At 49.0% G+C, this 18,002-nt stretch overlaps 1 protein-coding gene across 9 annotated transcripts in view; it reads right to left on the minus strand.

Annotated features, from left to right (window-relative positions):
* The window catches only part of MYLK (myosin light chain kinase), a 203,928-nt gene that overhangs the window by 46,512 nt on the left and 139,414 nt on the right, over window positions 1-18,002 (minus strand). For 8 of the 9 annotated variants that reach the window (XM_038583049.1, XM_038583048.1, XM_038583054.1 and 5 more), the window contains 3 exons: window positions 17,510-17,596; window positions 2,179-2,229; window positions 1,270-1,397 (listed from right to left, as the gene is read on the minus strand). In XM_038583049.1, the coding sequence (XP_038438977.1) occupies window positions 1,270-1,397; window positions 2,179-2,229; window positions 17,510-17,596 (266 nt within the window). Of the gene's footprint in view, window positions 1-1,269; window positions 1,398-2,178; window positions 2,230-17,266; window positions 17,449-17,509; window positions 17,597-18,002 lie in introns of those variants that run through there. The other variant, XM_038583055.1, reaches the window with a different exon arrangement.

The raw sequence follows: 18,002 nt of genomic DNA on the forward strand, positions 1-18,002 counted from the left end.
TATACGAAAAACCACCGAATTGTACAACACTTTAAAAGGGCAAGTTCTATGGTGTCTGAATTTTATGGTGTCTATAACAAAGCCGTTATAATGATTTTTAACTAATAACAATTTGGAATTCTGTTCCTCAGTTGCACTAGTCACACTTCAAGCACTCGATAACCACATATGGTGGTGCCTACTATATTGGATCATGGATACGGAATATATCCGTCACTAGACAAAATTCTTTTTTTTTTTTTTTGTGGGGGGGTTTCCAAGTTTTATTCAAGAACTCATGCAAAATATTTGAGATAAATGAGTTTTAATCCTCATCTTCCTCCTCTTCCTCGTCCTGGTTAATCTGGAAGTAACGCAACTCGTAACTCTCAACAAAGTTCTTTTGTCCCCAACGGGGACTTGGTCAAATGTCTCTGAAAAGGGAGACATTGCATCTTACTTCAGACGACACCAGTCCAGACAGCGCACAGAGCAAGCAACCTTAGGATGATAAGGCAGGATTCTCAGCTTCATCTTTTGAGACCAACCCTCCATCCCTCCCTGGTACTAGCCTCCCACCTCTGGGCCTTAGGACAATTTGAATGGTTTGGAAAGAGAGCACCGGAGAACTCAGAAGAAATCCTCACATCCCCCGTAAAGTTCCTGATTCAGCGCCAGCCGCTGCTTGGGGCCTTCGGCGATCACATATATGGCCACGTGTACCAATATGGGCTCCCCATGTCCCTTTAAGTTGGTCATTCAGAAAATCAAACATTTTTTTCATAGAGCCATGATTATAAATGGTACGTTCCTGGGCCAGCGAGCCAACGTTCTGTTTAATGTACAATTGATCCGTCCAAATACTCGGATTCACTTTTATCCCTTCAGCACGTGGTAAGTTGACGTTGTTACCACAGAGAGGGTTCGGCGGGCTCGCACAGAACGCTCGCAGGGCCTGAGAGGTCCTTCCGGTCACTGGTTCGATTTTCCTGCCTCTGAGGAGCATTCTAGACTAAAATATCAAAATCAGGTGGGTGGCCTGGGTGGTTTCTATTTTTTCTTTCACACTTTGTTTGGTCACACAGATTGTCTGTAAAGCAGATGTTCACAGTAGATTCAGAAGAAAAGGTTATTAAGAACTCCGACCTGGCGGGTGGGGACAGGACCCTCCCATTTCTAAGGCCCTGCTGATAGAGAGTGATGTTGCCACCGTGACAGGACAGCGTTTCTCTTCCCTTTCGGCCCAGGGCCTGAGAGGGTTGTTCTCGGGTCACTCCCTCCATCACTGACCTGCTTTCGGAACTTCATCCACGTACAGGTGATGGGCTGGGTGCCTGCCACTTTACCAAACAGCTCCACAGACTCTCCTGCGCGCACCTTTTGGTCCTCAGGAAACTGGATGATCTGAGGGGGCATGGCTGGGAGAGGACAAGTGACAAAGTGAGCAATGAGGAGGGAGCCTCAGACAGACTGATGTCACTCAGTGCCGCTGTCCACACTGGTCTGCACGTCTCACCTTCTAGAGCTTTCGGGGTAACACTGAGGACAGCGGCCACTTCTATAGAATGTCCAAACCGACGGACCTGCTAGGTTTGTTCATTATTTTATTTTGGTTCTTTGCAAGTGGCCCACACGATTTACGTGGCATGTGTCAGTTGCTCTGGAATTTGGATCTTACCCTAAATTTTTTAATCTACCTCCTAATTCCTTTATTAATTAAGCAGCACCTTGCATTCGAACCATCAGGTTACCCTGGCTGACAGGTTCCATGTGGTTCATGTCCTCAAATGTCTTTCACTGGGAAAGAGACAAGGCTCTATATGACGAGGACATATAAAGCGGAGCATTAGGACGGCATAAAGTGGATCGTCTCTTTAAATGGCAGCGTAGAGGGCGAGTGTTAGGCAGTTTCACAGTAAGGGTGGGAAAGTCACTAGTACTCTATGATGCCATATGACGTCAGCTAGGGACACTATCGGGGAAGCAGGAGAAAGGACGGGTCAAGTGAGAGAGGGTAGGAGACCAGGCAGTGCAGAGGCTCTTGGGGAAAGTTTGGCCTGAATAATGCAGAGCTGGAATCAGGGAGGGGCACAGCGGTGGTCTCCTGGGACCTTATGCCAGCGCTCAGTCTAGCAGGGCATAGGAAAACCCCCCGTGGCAGATGCCTCTTGCCCCCATTTGCTGCTGGTGACCCATTACCTGCTTTTGGAGGTGTCTTGGGGGCAGGTTTCTTTTTCACAGTTGCATCACCTGAAACAAAGACAGTCACAGATTATTTTCTATCAATTCTGGCTTTTCACAAAGCTCCTGAATCCTAGGACCCTTGGCCGCTGCCCCTGCCTTAGACAGAGCCCTCACTTTGGGTGTGTTTTTCAGATCTTGCACTCCTACAGAGACCACCTCATGACTGAATATCAGTTCTCAGGGGATCTCTGGAGCCTCCATTGAGATAAAAACTCAAAAATGCTTGAGTTTCCATTGTCCATTTCAATGATGATAACTCCACACTCACTCACTATTCCCTCACCCAAACTTCAGGAAACTCAGAAAGGAAATTACGTCAGATAAACCGTCTAAAATTAGCCTTTGGTGCGGATCCAAGGGTCTCAGGCTTCCTTTGGGTCACAGACTGTGGACTAGTGGCTTTCATTTTTTTAGTGTTTGCTAAATGGATCAATGAATGAATGAACAAATGAATGAACCCGCCAAAGGCTCTCTTCTATTCCCCCTCCATTCCTTCTCCAAATAACTTTCTCCAAATAACTCAAATAAGAAAAATTACTCAGACTAATTTCACAGCACAAACCTATTCATTCTGCTAAACAGCAATATGATGAATATGCAAAAGTATCCTCAGCTATCTTCATGGCTTGTTTTCATCTTTCTTGGAGGTCTTTAATCAAAACCTATTTATCCAGGTGGAATGAGAATCTGTGTACACACAAATATCTGTATGTGAATGTTTATGGTGGCCTTGTGACTACCAACAGCTAGAATTTATCCAATTATTCCAGAACTGGAGAATGGATGAACTGTGGTATATTTATACAATGAAATACTACTTATCAATAAAAGGCAACAAACTACTGATACACAGAACACAGATGAGTCTCAATGACTCATCTTTCTCTTTCTCTAAGAGAAGCCAGACTCAAAAGGCTGCGAACTGTATAATCCTATGTATAAGCTTTGTTCTAGAAACAAATTATAGGGACAGAGAAGAGATTAGTGGGGGATGGGACAGGGGTTGACCACTAAGGGACACAAGATATGTTTTAAGGTGGGAGAACCATATCTTGATTATGGCAATAGTTATATGACTACATAAACTACGTACTAGAAAGGGTCATTTTTACTGTATATAAATTATGCCTTAATTTAAAAAAAATGGGAGTCACTTAATCAGTGAGATCTTCCCTAATGACTCTATAACAAATAGCAAACCCCTGTAGCCAGCACTTCTTATCTCCCTTACCCCACTTTATTATACCCCAACATGGCACTTAGCACCATATAATAAACTATACATTTACCTGTTTATTTACTGTCTGCCCTTCTCCTATCTCTGAAGTATAAGGTTTTTGAGAGCAGGGACTTTTTCTTTTTTGTTCACTGCTGTGTCCTCAGTGTGCCTGGACATAGGAGGCACTTGGTAACTACTTATTGAATGAATGAGTGGAGGGAACGTTAGCAATTATTCATCCACAAATCTTCACCTCTGCCGATTACGGAGAAGGAGCACTATGTCATGGCTTGGACATGGCTGTGTGCCCACAGGCAGGTTATCAAACTTTGTGGATTATCAGTTGTGCATCTGTAAAGCAGGGAGAGTGGGGCTGCCCACCTAAGAACCGCACAAGGACTGTGTAAGGAGGTGATCTCTGAGATCACGGAGCTGATGACTACCAGTTACGTGATGAAGCCCAGGGTGAGGCCTGCTTCCACCAAATTCACCCTGCCTTGCCACCATTATCGATCCATCTGTCCATCTCACAGAAATTTACTGAGGACCTGCTGTGTGCCAGGCAGATGCCAGGCAGTACATGCTATTCACCTGGGTACTGAGAGGAAAACCAAATAAATGATAAATCAGAACTTGTCATCAAGGATTTAAACGTCAAGGCATGTGGTCCACAGGAAAGGCGCCTTTTTCCCCCTTTTGTCATAAAGGACATCAATGGGACAATTGGCAAAATTTGCATATGGTCAATAAATTATATGATACTATTGTACCAATGCTAATTTCATGTCTTGATCACGAAACTGTAGTTTTAATAAGAGACTGCTCTTGTTTTTAGGAAATATACACTGAAGTATTTGGGTGTCCAGAATACCACGTGTACAACTTATTCTCAAACCACTCATAAAAATTATATGTATGGATGTGTAGGTATGTGCATATGTGTGTGTGGAGAGGTATGGCAAGGAGAAAGGGGAAAAGTGAGGGAGAAAAAATACATGATAAAGCAAACATGGCAAAATGCTGATATTTAAGGAACTCAAGAGAAGGATATACAGGAATTATTTGTACTATTTTTTGCAACTTTAAGTCTGAAATTATTTCAAAATAAAAGTTATGGGGGACCTTGGTGGCTCAGTGGGTAAAGCGTCTGCCTTCAGCTCGGGTCATGATCCCGGGGTCCTGGGATGGAGCCCAGAGTCCCATCCCCTGCTCAACAGGGCGGTCTGTTTCTCCCTCTGCCCCTTACCCTGCTTTGTGTGTCCTCTCTCTCTCTCTCTCTCTCTCGATAAATAAATTTAAAAAGTTTAAAAGAAAGTTTTTTTAAAAGGTTTTATCCAGGGGGCTCCTAACTCGCTCAATTTGTAAAGCATGTGACTCTTGATCTCTACGTAGTTAGTTCAAGCCCCACTCTGGGTGTAGAGCCTAGTGTTAAAAAAAAAAAAAAAAAAGTTGTATCCAGCTAACACAACGCAGTTGTTCAAACAAAAGAAAGTGCACCGTGGGCTGTGCGGATGGCTAGGAAGCGCTTGATGGTGGGACATGGGACAGATTGAGGGCCACAGAACATCTGAGCTAGAGACAGGAGAAGGGCCCCATGGTTCTGGAACAGAGCGGCCTGGAGTTGAGGATCATCGGGGTGATGTTTGGTGGAAGGCTGTCCAGAGTGCAGGCTGGGATCAGAGAACAGTGGTGTGAAGGCAGCATGATAGTTTAAATTAAATGTAAAATTCAGTTCCTCGGTCATGGTAATCAGGTTTGAAGGGCTCAAGAGCCACATGTGGTTCGAGGCTACCACACTGCAAGGACACGGAACATCGCTGTCCTCACAGTGCTGGTCTAGAATCCCAAGTTTGAGGGGTAGGTCTTTCTCCTGAGTGAACAGGGAGTCCTCACACAAACAGCAGTCTAGCTGAGCTTGAGGACCCTTGGAGGTCTCCACATGTCCTAGGGGACAAAGCTATCTGATTAGGGAAGGAAGTGATCAAGGTCCAGCCTTGGCAAAGGCAGCAGCAAAGCAAAGAACTAATAAAAGAGACAGAAGAAAAGTTAAAATACTGTAGGGGCTGAACAAGAAGGAGGTACAAAGATTCCTTAGAGATTTCTGGCTTGGATAAATGAAGAAAATTGTAGAGGCAGAGTACAAAATTTGGGAGTGGAAGAGAGGCATTCGGCTTGGTCCAAGTGAATGTGGTAGATGAAAGAATTTAATCCAATTGGAGGCCAGGAGCCCGGGATCAGGATTCTAGAGAGAGGTTGGTGGAGACTGGAAATGAAAGACTCCAGAATCAAACACGCGATCATAATGGAAACTGTGAGAATGCGTCAGTTCTTTGGGGCAAAGAATGTCGTGAAAGATGGGAAGGGGCCGGGGTCTGATCCCAGGCAATGCCCAAGGGGAGGGACTGGGATGAATGAGAGGGCTGTGAACCTCGACGGATGGAAGGGGGACTGTCCCTGCAAGCAAGGGCAGAGCAGGAGGTGGAGAATGGGCACTGGGAAGGGGGCTTCAGGGATGGCCAGCACTGGGTGATGGGTAAGGTTTCAGAGGGCAGGTTCCATGAGACAGTGGGGTCAGAAGTCACTCCAGAGGAGATTCTCCAGGAAACGGGAGGGAGTCAACTAATCTGACCAGAATTCTGGAGTTGAAGGGACAAGGAGAAACAGGGTGACGGAAGAAGAAATGTCAAGCAAGGCCTCTTCCCAGGTGAGAGAGGAATACAGGTTTGAAAGCAGAAGGCTGGGATGCCTGGGTGGCTCAGGGGTTGAGCATCTGCCTTCGGCTCAGGGCATGACCCCGGGGTCCTGGGATCCCCTGTGCAGAGCCTGCTTCTCCCTCTGCCTGTGTCTCTCATGAATAAATAAAATCTTTAAAAAAAATAAAATGAAAGCAGGAGGCTGGGGCTCAGTAGAGAGGGAGAGCCCCAAGGTGGAACAGCATGGGGAGGCCAAACCCCTTGGAAGTGGGGACCAGATGGGCTATGGAACAGCCATGACAGGCTGAACCCCGAAGCCCTTGTCCTCCTACATCTAGGGCTGCTGGGAAGGGAGCGGCACAACTGCAAGAGAGAGGCCCTCCAGGGAAGATGAAGGGCTCCTACCAGAGCCAGGATCTGACCTCCCGGGGAGAGCGAAAGCCATCTGTTCCCAGGAGCTGCTTTGGGCTGAGCTGCAGCCCCCTAAAATTTATATGTTGAAACTTTAGCCTCCCAGTACCTCAGAATATGACCATATTTGGAGATAAGGGCTTTAAAGAGGTAATGAAATTATGGTGAAGCCATGGGGCCTCAAACTGACCAGTATCCTCTACAGAAGAGAAAATTTGGACGTACAGAGACACCAGGGGTGCGTGCACAGAGGAAAGGCCACATGAGGACACAGTGAGAAAGTGCCCATCTGCAAGCCAAGGAGAGAGGCCTCAGAAGCCAAATCTGCCAGCACTGCTGAACTTGGACTTCAGCCCCTGGGACGGTGAGACAATGCACTTCTGTTGTGTAAGCCCCCCGGTCGGTGGCACTCTGTTGCGGCCCCGTAGCAGACAACACAGCTGCAGATGGGCTCCGGAGGCTGGGAAGGAGCTCGATAGGCCCTGGAACGGCAGGCCAACACCCACTAAGGAGGATCCCACTCCTAGGGGCCCACTCTGCTCTCTACTCTTTCCAGTAAACCTACGTGGCTAGAAGTAGAGCCCCAACTAGTCTCCTATCTTCCCATGTCACAGTTAAATGGATCGAAGGCCAAGGTTTTATGTTTGTTCTATACATTTGCATCTTCTACCGTTTGAATCGGTTAGCATTTGAAGCTGGTTCGGTTCCTATTAGTAAAGGCAATTTTAAATGTTAATGAAGTTCTATAGCCTATGCCATCCATAATTTTATACCAGCATCTGCTGAAATCCATGAACTGAGTTTGGGGCTTAGAAGAACACACTTAATGGCTTGGAAAGCAGAAACCCTTGATTCTAAAACTGGGTTTCACACAGAGAGCTGGACTTAGTGCATAGGGTCTAACCCACAACCTCATTGTCCTTTCTCCCATTGGGTTCTTTCCCCAACCAAATACCAGCAGGGCACCTTGCATTGTTTCCATGTTATGAAAAAGGAGATTGATTCCTAGGTGAATTGGCCAGGCTCATAAAAACCAGATATGGCTAAGGTAGAAAGAGGACCTAAACCTCCCAATGTCCTGTGCGTGGCTGCTTTCTTCCTGTTGCCTCTACTTCAGCTCACTCTCTGCTCCATCCCTCGAAACTCTTCTCTGACCCCTTGCAGAAATGCAGTGGGCAGAGGCTCTGGAGCTGGGCTTGGGTTTAGGTACTGCCCTGTTGCTTCCTGAGGTGTGTGACATCAAGCATGTCCCTTAGCCTTTCAGAGCTCTCGATCCCTCATTCACCAAATGTGAAGAGGAGAAGTAAAATTTGTTGTAAAGCACTAAGCGACATTGTAAAGAAGGTATATAGTACAGAGCGCAGGCTCTAGTATCAGCTCCCCCACCCCAGTCACCCCTCTTCCCCAGACGGGTCCCCAGAGGACTTCTCTGTCCATTCCTTCACCTATTCATATGCCCCAGTGGGTCAGCTGAGCTCTGTGCCTACACAGTATCACTCGCCGGCTCCCGGAGCTCCTTCTCCCAGTGCAAGTCCTCAGTAGAGGTAATCCTCTTGCTGATCCAGATGCTCAAACTCTCAGCAATCCCTAGGTTACTAACTAGTTTCTTATCCTCTGGAGTCACCGGTCTCCCTATCTTATGATTAATGTCAGCCCTGTGTCTCATTCCTTTCTCTAACACCTTACACTTTTGCACCATCGTCAGAGAGGAACGTCCTGAAAGGAAAATAAAATCCAACTATCTTTGCAAATCCCGTGGCAGCTATTGGCCACACGGTCAAGCTAGCAGCTAATACCCTCCTTCTGCTTGCCACTCGGTCTGCCCCTCTGATGAGCAGCTCAGTCCCCATTCCCAGACAGTCAGCCCAGAGCAGCAGCTCCTCCTGGCACAGCACTCCTCCCCAAACTCTGATGCCTTTGGGGTCCTTTGCTCACTGCAGCTCTCGGAGTTCCTCTTTTTATTCCTCTCTGCAGGCCTCATTTTACCTGGAGCCCAGACTTCTCTCCTCAGTCCACCTATATGTCCCACTACTTGATTATCCCCTCCCCTGGCATGGACTACAAGCCCAGTATGTCCAAAAGCAAAATCAGGATCTTTCCCCCAAACCTGCTGCTTGCCCCTCTCAAGGCCCCCTCTCTACAATCTCCTGTCACTGACATCGGTCAATTCCACCCACTAAATACCTCCTTGGTCTGCCACCTTCCACATCCCCACCGTCACTATTCTAGTCCCAACTATACTACCTCTTCGGCCTCTGGTCCCCTGTCCCCAGGCTAACACAGCCATCATTCTGAGGCCATCAGTCCACTGCTTAAATCTCTCCAATGGCCAGCCGCTGCCCCTGAGGATCGAGTCCAGCTCATCTTATGAGGTCTTTCGAGATCCATCCCAGCTGTCATCTCATCTTCTTTCTTACTCTCCCCTCTCAGGGAACAAGGTCACCCAGGCCCTTGATGCTCAATGTCAGTGGTTTTCCAAATTGAGTGTGTATTACAAGCACCCGGGAAGTTCGCTAGAAATGCAGTTCCTGGCTGTCCGTGGCATGCCCATGCTGCTGGGCCCTGCCTCCCGCTCTGGCAGGAGCTGCTCTATCCCACACTGAATGCCTTTCCATTTCTGTAGTATCAGCCCTCTTGCCTTCAGCTCTTTGCAGACTCTGGTACTTTCTTCCAGCAGGCCTCACCTCATGCATCACTACTGCCAGGCTGCGCTCCATGGCCCCTCCAGGCGGTTTATCTCAGTGCTTGCTCATCAGAGGCATCCCAGTTGCAAAAACCCATGGCCGACATGCACACACCACAGCCAGCTTCCTGGGGACAGCACGGGGCCCAGTTTGTTCATCTTCTGTACTCCTAGTGCCTAGCACAGTACCTGGCACAAGCTTGGAAATCTATTAAGGGAATGTGTGGAGCCCCTGAGGATCTTTGTTACCCTGGGAGCTCCTGAGAACAAACCACCCGAGTCCTGGGATCCTGACGCTGGGAGAGAAAGCTCTGGATCTCGAGTCCCTGTGCAACTTTCCTTTAAAAGGAGCTACCTCCTTGCTCTGCCACCAACTAGATCAAAGCTGTTGGATGCTGAGCCTTCTACTCTAAAGAGGGGACTGAGGCTGGAAGAAGTGAAGCAGCCCAGTGGAAATCTCATGAATCAAAGCCTGAACTTGGAAGCCTGCTGGGAAACCGGGGGTGGGGGTGGGGGCAGGCCTGGGGAAGCCAGCCTCCCGACTGTCCGACTGTCCGAGCAACCCACAGATTGCTTCTGCCCCCACCTATCCAAGCCCTAAAAGACTCCCCGCCTGGTGGGCCTCCCTTCTGCCCCAGCGTGGGGGAGGAGGTCAGGGTCCACAAAAGTTTCCAGACTGCTCAGTTTGAAGGCACAGGAGTGCCTCTCCCATGAATCAGCAGAACAGAAGACCTGAGCAGGCCCTTGGGAGATATTTACAGAACCTTGAAGGTGGGTCTTTCTGCATCAAAAGGGTCTGAGACAATGGAAAGCAAAGGAGACTTAGGGAGGTAGCACGAACAGCCTTGGGTACAGGGACGTCCCTGGATGTCTCCTTCTCTGGGGACATTTCCCTTTTTAGGTAGTTAACTAAAAATAGACATCAAACCCTTCACAATTCCCGAAATCAGCATTAACTTTCTACCAAAGGCTCCTGAAGGTGACTCAGGCTGGGTGAAGTGTGGAGGGAGCACTCACGCACTGTGTCAGGGTGGGGGGTTTGGGGGGCGGCTGTGGGAACCCGAGGGTGGAAGGCCGAATCCCACTGCCCTGCACTCAGGGGAGCTCGGGGCTCTGGGTGACCTGACAACCCCCAACACTTCCCCGCCACTGGCACACACCAGGCCCCTCTCAGTATGTCCTTATAGACAGACCTATGGAGGATTATTGGTCATTTTCCCAGAATTAACATCTCTGGGCAAATTCCCTAAACACAGCCCCTCACAGCAAAGGCAGTCGCACAGGAAGATTCCAGAGGAAAATTGCTCTTCTTGTTACTGCAAATACTCATCCCCAAGCCCCTAGGACACGGAACGCCAGGATGGTTGTGAAAGAGGCAGCCGGGCACGGCCAGGATAGCAGTGTCAGTGTCCTCCCCAGGGAGGACCCAACCTCCCACTTAATGGGATCATGGGAGACAGTGGAAGAGTGGGGTAGGAGCTGGAAGCAGCCCAGGGGTAGAAGTCACAGGGTCACATGCATGGCAGGGTGGACGGTGAAATCAGGCACTAGCCTTCCTCATGGACCAATACTTTGGTTGAGAGTGGGAGTTGGTGCCAGCTTTCAAAGGCATTTAATAGAAACACCCCAGCTTTTCTTCCAGGATCCCACATCTTCCAGTGTCATGCAAATCTTATACCAAATCTCAACATGGCAATCTCAGCATTTCCTTCCATCTCCTTGAATCCTATCATGGTTTAACATTCCCCATGGCTTCAAGAGACTATTTAGAAGAAAAATTGGATCCTGGGGGCATCTTGAAGGAAAACTGGACACAGTTTTTGACATCCCAAGATGCTTTCCAGTTGACATGACTTTTCATATTGGAGAGCAACACACATGGGAGGCCAAGGCTAGGATATCTAAAAGCACCATCTGGGATGGTCCATCATGGCCACTGGAGTCAAAGTGACCAATGTCAGGCCAGTGCCAGGCATGGAATACAAAGGCATGCCCTGTCTGCATCATCCCCAAATCCTAGAAGTGCAGTAGAAACAAGGACCCTTAAAGCATGGGAACTCATGGATCTATTTAAAAAACCAAATACTTATTGTATCAGGCTAGGCATGGACATTTCAGAAATGAACAGGCCCTGATTCCTGTCCTCAAGTTATCAAAGTGTCCTATGCTCATTTATCTCTTATCTAAAGGACCATCAGCTCTACAGACTGATAGAAGGGATCTCTGAGTCTGTTACCACCCTGGCATTGCCACGTCCGTATTCTATAAAACCAGCTCTGAAGCCCCATCGATGCTTCCCTCACACAAGATTCCATTCAGATCCCCTCCGGCTGGAATGCTCTAGACCTGGACCTTCTGCTCAAAGCTTTCTTCCCATCAGGATGTTTCTACTACTGTGTGCCACAAGCCATACTTGCGGTAGCTTCAACCCATCACATATCGGATGATATGAAGGAGAATTAGTTGACCTCACCTGAACTGTGTCACTCAAAAAAAAAAAAAAAAAAGCCTTTTATTGATTGGAATGTTGTCAGAGCTGGAAAAGGCCTGGGCTCAGCTGGTGACAGTTCTCATCTGACAGGCCCAGAGACCAACGGCTTTGACCAAGACCACATCGTCAATCAGAGGCAGAACCAAGACTTTATCCCTTGCTTTCTAGCCTAGTGGCATTTCTGGCCATGTCTTGTGCCCGAGCACTGTCCCCTGAATGGGCATCTGGAGGTCCAACAAGGATGTTGACACTTCCTGGTGCCTCCTCAGCTAGGCATGGTCCTGGATGCTTCTTCCCTGGGCCTGTGCACCTCTTTCTCGTCCTTTCTCCAAAGGTAGAGGGCAACCACTCTGCACCAGAGGAGCGGATGGAGTGTTCCAGGAGAGGGGTGAAAAGTAGCATTAAAGGGTATCCGAATAATTGACAAAAACTGAGCGTGCATTAAGTCGTAGTATGGGTTTAATGTTAAATGTCCTGATTTTATTCACTGCACTGTGGTTATGTTCTTAGGAGACGCACAATGACCTACCTAGAGGTCAAGGGCATGATGTCTCTAATTTATCCATAAATGGTATACGTATATCTAATCTATATGATGCATGGTGAGCATATATGAATATATACATAGTGTATACTTATCTGTATGAATATCTGATGGATGGTGAATATATTTATATGAATACATCCATAGAGAATGCTAGGACAATGGAGCAAAACGTAAATAACTGGTGGCTCTAAGTAATGTGTATACAAGAGTTCCTTGTACTATTCTTGCAACTTTTCCATAAATTTGAAATTATATCAAAATAAAATCATAAAAAAAATTCCTCTTGGGAGGCTTGTGGCAAACACCCTGACAGGTCTGAGGATCCAGCCGAGCGTGCCAGGGGCCGCCCTCCTCATTCCCTCGGATCCCATGGCAGCAGACCCTGCCCCCTCCTGGGCTGGGGGAAGCACGGCCCAGGCATGTGTGGACAGCAGAAAGCACACCTCTGAGACCAGCAGGGCACAGGGCGCTGCAGCAGGAACGTGGATCGGGGTTGGGCCCACAGCTCTGATCTTACCAGCTGTCAGAGCCTAGGCAGGACAATTTAGTTCTCTAAGGCTCAGTTTTGCTCATCTGTAAAATAAGAACAACTACCCATAGCTCAGCTGAGTGAGACCTGCCTGAAGTGCCAGAGACCGAGCACCTTACAGGATGCCTGCTGCACGGGTGCTTGGTAGGTGCACAGTGAGCACCTGAGTCGGGGGGCCTTGCAAGTCCCTTCTGGCCTCCATGCAGTACCTCCCTCCAGTGCTCCGGCAATGGTACCATTCCACTCCGACCATGCCACACTCCTCTCTCCTTCGTAACCTGGCCCAGAGCTCCCCTCGTCCCAAATCACCGCAAACTCCCACTCCTCACTCCTGAACTTGTGAGCTGGTGTCTGGCAGGTCAGCTTGTACTCCTGTCCATCTCCTCCCATCCTGCCCCCTGGGTTGGCAGATGGACGTGGCCTTCGCCCTCACGGTCCTCAGCCGAACTCCCAGGACTCTCAGGCCACCGTGTGGACATGCGCCGTCTCCTCTCACACCTAACAGCTCGCACACAGGACTGAACAACGCAGCGGGGGTTGGGCAGGTCCTGTGGGGAGGGATCTGGCTATGATCTGTTTGACAAGAAAACCACTTGGCCTTCCCTCAGTTACTGGCAGGAGAGATGAATTTCCTAGTTAGATTAGGTACTTCCCAGCCCTTGAAAAAAATGAACACACACAGACAGCCAGAGCACTCGGGGACAAGAGAATCTGGGCTTTCTCATGGGATCAGAGATGCCTGGGACTGGGGGTGGCTATGCTAAGGGAAAATGCTAAGTTGCAGAGGTGTCCAGAGTGCGTGATGTATTTACATATGTATAGGGAAATGCTTAAAAAAATTGTGAATATAATTGAGTAGGTGAGTGGACTGCAGGTAGATGACAAGAGGGCTTCCGGGTGGTATCTGGAATATTTCTATACTTTTTAGCATGTTTAAAGAAGAATGCGTAGATATTTAACTTATGTAATTTTTTAGAGTTAGAAGAAAAGGTAAACTTTCAGGTCAAAGAAAAATGTTTTAATTCATAATATATTTATCTCTATACCAGTGCAATTGTAAAATACAATTTGCATGTGTGTACAATTGGGGTATATACATACGTAGGATTTCTTCTTCTTCTTTTTTTATTTTTTAAAGATTTTATTTATTTATTCATGGGGTGGGGGGCAGAGACACAGGCAGAGGGAGAAGCAGGCTCCATGCAGGGAGCCCGACGTGGGACTCGATCCCGGGGCTCCAGGACCACACCCTGGGTCGAAGGCATGCGCTAAACCACTGAGCCACCCAGGGATCCCCTTAACTTATGTAATTAATAAATACTACAAATTATTCCAAAAAGTAAGACTTTGGAGGTGTAAATCTAAAAGACACCTCCCTCATTTCCTATCTCTGAGCATCTGCCTTCTTAGGGACCTTGGGAAAGGAAGCTCCATGGTGTTCTAGAGGCACCCAGAGAACACCACAGGTTTCTTAGCACAGGTGTGTAAGCAGGTGGAGGGGCCCCCAGAACCACCCTCTCAGTGCCCAGGGGGTGATGGGTTGGGGTGATGAGGGGCTGGGTAGATGGACCATTCGAAGTGGTCATTACTACACATTTCCTTCCTTTCGGGGTCGGACATCAGTACTGTCCAGAACTGCAACAAGGCTAGAGTACAGTTCGCCTTCCACAGACAGGCAGGGTCTGCCAGAGTTCAACTGGTCACAAATGTGTTTATTCACTAAGGAAAGGGAGACAAGAACCTTCTACCAGCCCTGCCCGTCCCCCTATGCGGTACCACTAACTGAGTCCCCACTCCCCACTCTCTCTCTAGGGGTGAGCACCTTGGCTTCCAGCTCTGTTTCCAGGCTCTTGCTCCCTTCCTAAAGAATGGAGACTGTGGGCTGGCGCCAGAGATAGTCTGAGGACCTGGGCCCCACGGGCCCCAAGGCAGTGCGACACTTAACAGGCAGTGCAGGAGACCCCCCTCTGCTTCTCAAGCCCAACAGCGCCTCCATGTGCTTCCAGCCTGGCTGACCACGCGCTGGAACTGGCCTAGGAGCTTGAACCAATACCAAAGCCTGGATCCCACCCCCAGAGATTCGGATTTAACTGAGCTGAGGCGCCCCAGCCACAGAGGTTTCAAAAGGTCCCCAGGTGAATCTAAGATGCAGCTGGGGTTGCGAGCCCTCACCCCAGAACTGGACAAGGACAACTTGATTGGCCTTCCCCACAGCCTTCTCTCCTCCAGCACAAAGACCCAGCTCCCAGGGCTGCTCACTGTCTCTAGCCTGTTTTCTCCTTTAGAGCTCTCCCCTCGACCCCACCTCACTTCCCCAGAAGTCTGCCTGCAATGAGGTGCCAGAGCTGAGGACAGGATGCTGCTTGACTCCCCAGCTCAAACTCAACGTGCTCTTGCTTCTGCTCCCAGGAGAGGTGAATGCCTGGCTCAGACCCCTAAGTCACAACCATTGGGTGCTCTTCCGAGATCCCATTTTCTCATAACTAATAGAGCATTGGCACTCTTAGAAAGTAAAACCACCAACCCATGAGGGCACTTGATGGGATGAGCACTGGGTGTTATACTATATGTGGGCAATCGAATGTCAATAATAATAATAATAAAAAACCCCGTCAATTCACTCTTACTAGGTTTTTCTTATAATTATTTGTGCATTTCCAGCAATTTATTAAATATCCACTCCTGATAACCTGAGCTCCCCACTTTGGTTAAATATTCCTTAGACATGATGGTTCCACTTTGGTAGGTTCCAACATACTGAAGGCTGAGCATCATCCCCCTGACAGCTGGCTGGTCTATGCACAAGGAACCCAAGCTCATCATCAGGAAGGTAAATATGTAGCTTTGAAAAGAAGAGAATAATAAAACTAAGTCACCGAATGCTGCTTTCTAACAGAAAAAGAGACTCGGCCATCGAAGTAATCAAGCTCGATCACTTTCTTCTACGAGTAATTAAGAACTTGTCTTTTTCTTTAAACATAAGAGTATTGGGGGAAATGGTCAAGCAACTCTATACCCTCTGTTAAAATTGGGGTTTCAAAGCAGAGTTATAACAAAACTAGACCAGTAATTACTCAGTAGGGGAGCCAGGGCTGTACTATGACTTTTGTGGTCTCTAAGCACCTTTGCCTTCATTAATTCCTTCCTCATTTAAAAAAAGAAGAAGAGGGCAGCCTGGGTGGCTCAGTGGTTTAGCGCCTGCCTTCAGCCCAGGGTGTGATCCTGGAGGCCCAGGATCGAGTCCCACATCAGGCTCCCTGCATGGAGCCTGCTTCTCCCTCTGCCTGTGTCTCTGCCTCTCTATCTCTCTCTCATGAATAAATAAAATCTTTAAAAATTTTAAAAAAAGAAGAAGAAAAAATCCTACGTAGGTATATACCCCTATTGTACACACATGCAAATTGTATTTTACAATTGCACTGGTATAGAGATAAATCTATTAATATTATGAATTAAAACACTTTTCTTTGACCTGAAAGTTTACCTTTTCTTCTAACTCTGTAAGATATTGAGATATTTCTGTGGACCTGGGTGCTGTGCCTGATAGATCAGTGGGCCCTAGAGGAAGGGGAGACCCAGGAAGAGGGAGACAGTCCTATATAGTTACTGGAGAAGCTTCTTCCCTGAGCTGCTATTTATACCACAACCTCAACTTGGTTCTTTTTTTTTTTTTTTTTTTTTAGATTTTATTTATTTATTCGACAGAGAGAGAAAGAGCATACACACAAGTGAACACAGGCAGGGAGAGTGGCAGGAGGGAGAAGGAGAAGCAGACTCTCCTGCTGAGCAGGGAGCCCAATTTGAGGCTCCATCCCAGGACCCCAGGATCAGGACCTGAGCTGAAGGCAGATATTTAACTGACTGAGCCACCTAGGCGCCCCTGCAACTTGATTCTAAGAGAGTCTATAAGGTCCTTCTCTGAGCAAGGCACGGTGCCCTGGAAGACCCAGTGGCAGCCCTCAGGGAACGTATGGTGGAGGGGGCAGCGGGGTGAGCCACAGACCCCCCGGCAGACATTGGGTCGGTGGCAGCAGGGCGGTGCTGAGTGCTCTGGGAGGGCACCGGAGGAAAGGGTCACTGTCAGCTGGAGCAAGGAAACACTTGGGGATGAGGTAGCTTTTCGGTGGGAGTCTGTCCCACGGAAGAGGTGTCTCATGTAGAGAGGAGCTCCCGGAGCAGAGGCATGATGGAAGACCCAGGGACTTCCAGAGCACCCTGAGGAGCCTCGTCTGGCTTGAGCATAGGAATAAGGAATTGGGGGCAGACTTGGAAAAGAAAGGCCAGGCCAGGGTCAGAATGTGTGTGCACAAGTGTGGCAGGAATGCCAGGCCAGCAACATGTGTGAGGCTCTCTTGTATGGGACTGGGGGTCAGGGGTGCTCTAGAGCCTGGGGACCGCCGGGCACCCCAACCGGGAGTGGTAGGATCAGAGCCACAGCATGGCAAGGTCTACCCAGCAGGAAAGACTCACCTGGGAGAAATCGAGAAGAGGAGTCTTGGTGAGAAGAACAGAGGGCCTGAGTGAGGTGGCGAGTGGATGTGAACGCGGACCCCTCAGGCTGTGCAGAGGCTGGGAGGGCGGGGCAGCGCCAGATGGCCACTGGCCCGGCCACCAGGACTTCACGGGGCTCACCGGGGTGCAGGCAAGGAAGCTGGGGCTCTGATGCCGGCCCTCAGTCCTGGGGTGGCCTAGAAAAGCTGAACAAGTACTTACTCTCTGTTCCTAGCATGGGAGGTAGAGAGCTCTTGGGCCTCCGGGCTTTCATCTCCGGGGCCTTGGCATTCTCCTTGGTGGGAGCATCTAGAACAGAACAGGGGACAAGCATTAGTTGGTTGCTGCCCAAGGGAATGAGCAGAGGAGGCATCTCAAGAAAAACCCCACCTCGACCAAGGTGGTAGCCACCCCCTGCCCTGCCTGGCTCCCCATTCCGCTCTGGGGGCGCTCAGTGCCCGCTGAGCAGACGGCGCCTGCCCCCGGGCACGTTCCTCCACAGGAGAACCAAAGAAGGAGCATCCACTCCACTGCGCCTTACAAATTGGGGGGCAGAGCACAGTCGCCCAGGCACGATGGATGGACAGGTCACCTGGGAGCTGGCTCGCACCTTCCCTGCCAGCAATCCCAGCACTGGCCGGGCTGGAGGGGACGCCGGTGCCCTCTGCGGTGCCCTCTGCCACCCCTCTCCCATCTTCGCCCTTCGCCGGGGCTA

Source organism: Canis lupus, chromosome 33 (assembly GCF_011100685.1).
Source record: "Canis lupus familiaris isolate Mischka breed German Shepherd chromosome 33, alternate assembly UU_Cfam_GSD_1.0, whole genome shotgun sequence".
NCBI classification, from domain to species: domain Eukaryota; kingdom Metazoa; phylum Chordata; class Mammalia; order Carnivora; family Canidae; genus Canis; species Canis lupus.